The 7,211-nt window shown below is 32.6% G+C and overlaps 1 protein-coding gene across 1 annotated transcript; it reads right to left on the bottom strand.

Moving 5' to 3' along the window:
* Window positions 1-1,219: 1,219 nt before the first annotated feature.
* Window positions 1,220-6,913, bottom strand: Gk1 (Glycerol kinase 1). Its single transcript, XM_089703793.1, has 8 exons — window positions 6,502-6,913; window positions 6,046-6,219; window positions 5,578-5,725; window positions 4,752-4,903; window positions 4,047-4,295; window positions 3,231-3,400; window positions 2,276-2,411; window positions 1,220-1,648 (listed from the first exon to the last, which is right to left on the bottom strand). The coding sequence occupies exons 1-8, from the start codon at window positions 6,742-6,744 to the stop codon at window positions 1,376-1,378; spliced, it is 1,545 nt and encodes a 514-aa protein (XP_089559919.1). The 5' UTR covers window positions 6,745-6,913; the 3' UTR covers window positions 1,220-1,375.
* Window positions 6,914-7,211: the final 298 nt, after the last annotated feature.

Here is a 7,211-nt window from a genome sequence, read left to right as displayed (position 1 = left end):
CTTGAAGTTATATTTATAGCTTCTTGTTTCAAATTTCAAGCAACCTTACAGTAAAATACACAGGTATATATTCACTCGATTTTTACATTTTATTTATATACTTAATAATTAATATCAATGGATATTAACCTTTTAATATTACTCAAATGGCAAAATATTAAAAACTTTGGCACATAATAATGCATTGCTTTCAAAAAATATTGAAATTTCATATCTTGTTTGTAAACACCCTGTAAAGTTTAGTTTAGTAGTCAAATTAACGAGTATATAACCAATAGAGAGGGAAAAAACATAAAAACTCTTCAGCTTTATAATTTTAGTATAGATGTCGTCTCTATAGGTTATATGCTCGACGTAGTCGGTAGTACGTTATTTATTATAGTCCTTTTCACCTATGATGATTCCTGTGACACTTCATCGTGTTCCGAATTACGAATTTTATGTTTAAAAAGTCAAAATAATTTTAGTGCATAATATTTTTATTTTATGGCGGCATTATTACCAAAAATATAAAAATGAAACATCTTAAGCTTATAAATCAAAAACAGTATTGTTTAGTTTAATATAATGAAAAATAAAATAAAATAACACAAAAATATAATACCTACGCAATTCGTGTACATGAAATGGATCGTTGAAAAATCATAGAGTTGGAAAATCATATAATCGGCGCCTATCTTGTGATCGTTTGTCAATCGAGTCAATCGTCTGTACGAGTGCGTCAGCCTTGTATACAAGTTGCATTTTTATATTGATACTTTACGTGGTATTCTGTTATTTTTACTAATTGTTATTGTTGACTTTTTGTTGCTGTTGTTTGCTAAGTTTCCTTAGTTAATTGTTGGCGAAATGCCGAAAAAACTAATTTTGGTACTTTATTCAAATAGATTTCATTTCCATATAGAATATTATCGATTATCAGAAACAATTGATACGATTTCAGTAATCGACATCTCTACACGTGTCAAAAATCGATGTGTCACAGAAATCATCTTAGGTGGAAAGGACTATAATTAGACACTAAGTAAATTGTAACATGTCATAAAACTTTGTCTTAATTAAGGAATGTAAGAACTAAAGTTTAATCGAAGTTTTTGTCAATTTGTTATTGTTAAAATTGATTTTATTGCCGTTGGTGTAAATTTTGTTTATTCAAACCACTATAAACGTGTCATTTATTTTTATGACGATTATTGCCTTCGTATTGCTGATTTATTACAGTCAATATTTTTGTATATTTTGTATAATGTAAATTATTAGTTTAAAAAATACAATTTAGCCCATTTCGACTTGTTCACTTCAACAACACCATAAAGTAAAGTTGATTAAAGACTAAGTTTAGTGCTCTAATTTTCATTAAATTTGGTACCATGTTCTAATTCTGTTCCCACCCGAGCGATCTTTCTACGGCCATTTTCCACTGCTTATACCTCATGTCTCGTTCATCATCACTTATACTTGGTGTATAAATCTTACCGTTTTCTATATCTATAGAATTCACTTGTTTATTATGATCGAGGCCCCAATAGGCAACTAGGGCCGCTCCTAGTGCTGTGCTTTCCGTAAAACCGGCTTTTATTATGTTAATACCGATCAAATCCGCTTGCATTTGCATCAATAGCGCGTTCGATGTCATGCCACCGTCCACCTGAAAAAGTGTTTTTTTACGTTTAGGGTAGGTGTTAAAAGGTTAATATTAAATTATGGATATTAACGGAATTCTACGTATAGAAGTGATAGTCATTAAAAAAAAAAAACAATACTGAAAAAGTATAACATTGATCAAATAAATATATGCCGCTAGCTATGCCGAACGGTTTCACCCGCGGACGAACCCGCGTGTAATATCAAGTATTTCTATAGCTCATTTGTTATTCCTATTGTTACCTCTATTATTTTAAAGTTTCATCCAAATCCGTCCAGTAGTTTTTACGTGAAAGAGCAACAAATATTTATACATTCATCCATCCTCCATCTATATTAAAAACTGAGCAAATATTACTTGATTAGTTAAGCTTCAATGAAAAAGAGCGTGTGCCGAGCACACGTGTCATAAGTGAAACTTCTAAATAAGCAATATTCAAAGATATCAAAATCCTCGCCTTACTCCATATGACGTTATTGCCATGACGCGACCTTGAAATTTTACTCCCAACGCGCTTAAAGAAGTTTCACTTCAAAAATACATACCTGAATACATACCTATCAGATTTAGTATATACTTTTAAATTTTATAAAAATAATATGTGTAATGAAGTGTTAAATAAATAAATACCTTTAACAGTTGCAATGGAATACCACAATCTTCATTCATAGCATCCAATATGTCTCTCACTTGGAAACAAACAGCTTCTAACGCAGCTTTTACAATGTGATTGGAGTTTGTGTCTTCCGTTATACCGCATATTACGCTAAAAAATATATTCATGAGAATTAGCATCATTAAATATATTATACATATTATACAATAATTAAAAATTAAGAATTAATTATCTTTACATTAAAAGGCAAACCCACATGACTGATTGATTTAAAACTCAAGCCGTCATTTTTTCATTAAATCAACACAATAAAGTTTGATGCTCAGAGTTGGTCTTGGGTAAGTAATAATTTAATATAATTTTCCTATACTGTAAAGATTGCCAGGTAGAGATCGCTACCTAGCGATAAGGCTGCCCTTTGCTTAGTTTAAACGTATTGTCTATTGCTTTTTGTTTTTATTTCTATAGCAATAAAGGATTTTCATTACATTTCAATTTAATTTACTAGCTATGCCACATTCGGTCTTGAACGCAACCACGGGCAAATTCTCAAGTATTTCTGTTACTTATAAGTTATAATTTATGAGTTATTCTGGTGCAAATAATAATATGTCACTGCCTAGTATCAAAATAAGTTCAGTTATGTCCTTTTTTGTGTGTTGCGATTGTCCTACACATACATTTTTTAAAATTTAACATTTACAATGAACAAGCTTTCCGCCCGCGGCTTCGCGCACGTTTTCAAAGAAAAACCCGCAAAGTTCCCGTTCCCGAGGCATAAAACCTATCCTGTGTGTTAATCTAAGTTACCCTCTATATATTGTAAATATATTTTAAATTTCATTTTTATCGGTTCAGTAGTATTTGCGTGAAAGAGTAACAAACATACACACACATACACATACATCCTTTCTCACAAACTTTCGCATTTATAATATTAGTAGGAAGGAAGTAGAATACTATACATACCCTCTTGCATCCTGTCTCCAGTATGGAGCGTATAATCCACTGAAAGCCGGCACAAACACAACACTACCATTCTCTGTTGCTTTTTCCGCTATTTCTTGTGACTGTTTAGCATTATCGAGCATGCCTATATTGTCTCTGAGCCAGCCTAGAGCCGCACCTGCTACGGCCACCTGGGAAAATTAAGGTCTTTCATGGAAAATAACAATAAAATTTAAAACAATAATAAGAATGATGACTCCATCTATTGGCAAGAAAATAATAGTTATCCAAACACATGCATGATTTTCCTAAAGACACCCATTTCTTTTGCCAGTTTTATGTAGAAACATTTTCAACAAACAAAAAAGAATTTTTTAATATCGGATTTTTCTTGAAATCTGCCTGAGAATTAGGCATTAGCTCTAGCTAACCTTTAGGTTATGAGGGTAAAGTAAATGACTTGAATAGAAATTAGTCTGTCCAGTGTTCGTACATCACTACATCAATGACCAATCCATTTTATTATGCGAAAACCTCATATTATGAGGTCCGGCGGGGCCTTTCTTTTAATTCTTTTTAAATGTCGGATTTCCGTTTCCATTAGATTACAAGCAAGTGTGTTTGTGTAGCATTTATGCCAATCATTAACAAACAGACTATATAAAAATATATACCTCACATACTTTTGTAATAACAAATAATGTCCTGTAAAACCCCTTTGTACATAATTAAAGTGCCAGAATAAAAAAAATAATTACTTAGATTCACTTGCAAAGTAATATATTCTTTACTAACCTCATTAAATCATAAAAAAACATACCACAAAACATTACTCACCGAGCCCTCCAAAGCATAACAAGGTGGGTTATTCCCACCCAACTGATAAGCGACTGTCGTCAGAAGTCCCTTAGTAGAATTCACACGAACGTCCCCAGTGTTGTATAGTACGAAACACCCAGTACCATACGTGGCTTTTGCTTGTCCCTTTTGTAAACACAATTGTCCTACTAATGCCGCTTGCTGGTCTCCGAGACACCCCGAGATTGGTATGCTTCTAAGAGGACCGTCGTATACATAGCCGTAAATCTGGGAAAAGATATTATTTAATATTTTGAAGCAATCTGTGTAAAACTGTGGAGCAGTATGTAATAGTGCTTTTTTGTTCCAATAAAAGTACAGGGAGCAATACTCTGGTTAATATATTATGAATTATGACAACTCTTCCTACCTCTACAGACTGAAGTGCTTTGCACTAACAATTGTATTCTATATAATTTTTTCCTATGAAATAGAAAGCATGTGCTCCATAGGGAATAAATACAATTCCTAAAATAATCTATTTTACATTAAACTGGTACATCTCATTTATTTAATTTTAATTAAATAGTGAATAATTATTATGACTAGCGTTCAGTAGCTGTAGCAATGTAATTAGCACAACTTTTTATTTTATCTATTATTCATGAATCATAATCAATTAATCAAACTATAGTACATATCTGACTCTCCCTAATAATAAAAAGTGTTAATAAAATAACTCACATCCGAGCTTGATTTGATTTGAGGCAAAACAGATTTGGGTACTTCAAAGAACTTCAACAGTAAAGGGTCCCAGTTTAATGTCTCAATATTCATGAGCATTGTTCTCGATGCGTTTGTCACATCGGTGATATGTTTGCCACCATTCGCACCACCTGTTAATTGTAAAATAACCTTATTTTAGTTTATTGAAATATGTAAAATTGGTTGACACACAGTTTCTGATTATTTATTATCCAATATAGGACAAGTTCGCAAGTGATATTTATATACTTAAAACAGAAATGCACTACTTAATTAATTACACTTGTGAACACATACAAACAACATATACTGATATTATGTAATAAGCGGAATAAGCCTTATAAATTATGTCCTCTTGGCTCTTATAATCACTATACAATGAGAAAATGAACTACTTTTTTTAAATTTTCAACTTTTATCTTTAAAGTGTTCTTAGAGAGACATTGGAATTATTTGTCATGAAATTGGTAACATACATTCACTTTACACATTGATCATTGAATATTACCTCTCTACATTAATTAATCTCTATGGGCAGCCATGACCGCCTCCTTGGTACAGTGGTTGACGCGTGAGCGTAGAACCGAGGGGCCCTGGGTTCGATTCCCAGTGGAGACGAAGAAAAAAAAATGTCTTGGTCTGGCAGGACACAGAAGGCTGATCACCTACTTGTCCCTAAAGAAAATCGATCAGTGAAACAGATGTATGAATAATGCATCTGTCCGTGTATGTCGCTCAGCTTTAACCTGCTCGAGCTGCCAGTGTATGGCCAGTCTAAATTATTCAATCATTAAGTATAACACACCTGTTAAGTTCCAAATGATCCAGGTATCAACAGTACCAAAGCAACATGATCCGTTCCTCATAGCTTGTTTCACGGCATCTACATTGTCAGCTAACCATCTCAATTTAACCGCACTGAAGTAGGGAGACATGGGCAATCCACATAGTGGCTATATGAAATAAAAATAAATCTTAAAAGAAAATTTAAAAGTTGCACCAATACACATATTTCTCTGTGAATCCTGTTACTAATGGAATTAACAATATGCATGTATTCTACATTATTTTACATATTGCACAGCCCTTCTAAAATATCAGGCAATGGTTAAGGAAATAGGTTATTCATTAAAAGACACGTTACCTATTATAATAATTATCATTCTACATTATTTCATATTGTTTACAAGATATCTATTGCTTCAAGGCCGTGTTAACAGTCTTGTAATATTAGCTGTGATACAATTTAATAACTAGCGATAAATCTACGTACCTTCAAATAGTTTTTGTTCCTTGTCTTATTTGGCACTAAATCAAGCAACTTGTCAATGGTTGAAGATGTTCGCATGTCCAACCATACAATAGCATTGTGGAGAGGTTTACCGGTATATTTATCCCATACTATTGTGGTTTCTCGTTGATTAGTTACGCCAATCGCAATTATGTCCTAAAAATAGCAGGTTAATAGTTATGCAAGTTTGCTTACATGAATGTAATATTTTTGTCAAGCAAAAGTATTATTTGAAATTAAAGCAATAATTTCCTGATAGCGAGAACTTTGTTAATAATTCTTTTGCACAGAGTTGATGCAATGGGTATAGATATGTAATAATATATCTTCCATATAATATTACTATGTTGTTGTAATGCTTGTTAGATAAGCAGGAGTTAATTCTCTATAGCTGCATAAATTGTACGTCCTAATATTAATTATTTATACGAGGCTTACCCTTGGACTTCCACCTAACGATACTAACTGTTCAACCGCTTTATTGATACATGTAATTACGACGTCCAATATTGCACATGCATCCTGCTCCACCCATCCTTCTTGTGGAAAATGTTGTTCTATTTCTTTTTGATGTGTCGCCACAACTTCACAAGAATTCACTTTAAATATTATAAAGCGCGCGCTAGAAGTTCCCTCATCTATCGCTCCGACCAAAGGACCGAATTTCCCGTATTGCGACATTTTTTGTAAACACAAATGTTTAGAAGCGAGAGGAACTGTTATCTGAACTGCACTTTGAACAGTAATAACTGATACTCTAACTATGTAACATCATGGTAACATCATATTTATCTACTATCTCGTAATCCTAAATTGCCGAGCAATTACGATTTACAAATTGTCTTTCAAATAATTTCAATTTATGTATCACTTGACTCATGACTGACAATTATTGACAAATGACAATTGACATTGTAAGCAGTACATTGCCATTTTAAAAACAAGCTTGTTGTGGTTGAATTAGATTTGTGGGAAATCAATACTCTGGTAAATGATAGAACCGCCTCCTTTATTCTAAATATCAAATATCAATGTCAGTTTATTTTGTTAAGCTTCCTTTTTAAATAAAATTTAAATATATATAGGTACTTTATCTGTCGCTATACTGTGTACGTGAAATTACACGTATTATTTCTCTCAACAGATGG

The sequence above is a fragment of the Colias philodice genome, chromosome 1, assembly GCF_061535455.1.
Source record: "Colias philodice isolate Cphi_HAF_F1 chromosome 1, ilColPhil1 Martin Lab GWU primary, whole genome shotgun sequence".
Classification (NCBI taxonomy): Eukaryota; Metazoa; Arthropoda; class Insecta; order Lepidoptera; family Pieridae; genus Colias; species Colias philodice.
This window is presented reverse-complemented; position numbering and strand designations above follow the sequence as displayed.

Excerpts from the sequence above, each read along its gene's own strand:
- Gk1 (XM_089703793.1), bottom strand. The coding sequence starts at position 6,744 with ATGTCGCAATACGGGAAATTCGGTCCTTTGGTCGGAGCGATAGATGAG. Across the intron at positions 6,220-6,501 it reads CGTTAGGTGGAAGTCCAAGG|GACATAATTGCGATTGGCGT; the intron begins GTAAGCCTCGTA and ends TGCTATTTTTAG. Across the intron at positions 4,904-5,577 it reads GATCATTTGGAACTTAACAG|GTGGTGCGAATGGTGGCAAA; the intron begins GTGTGTTATACT and ends TACAATTAACAG.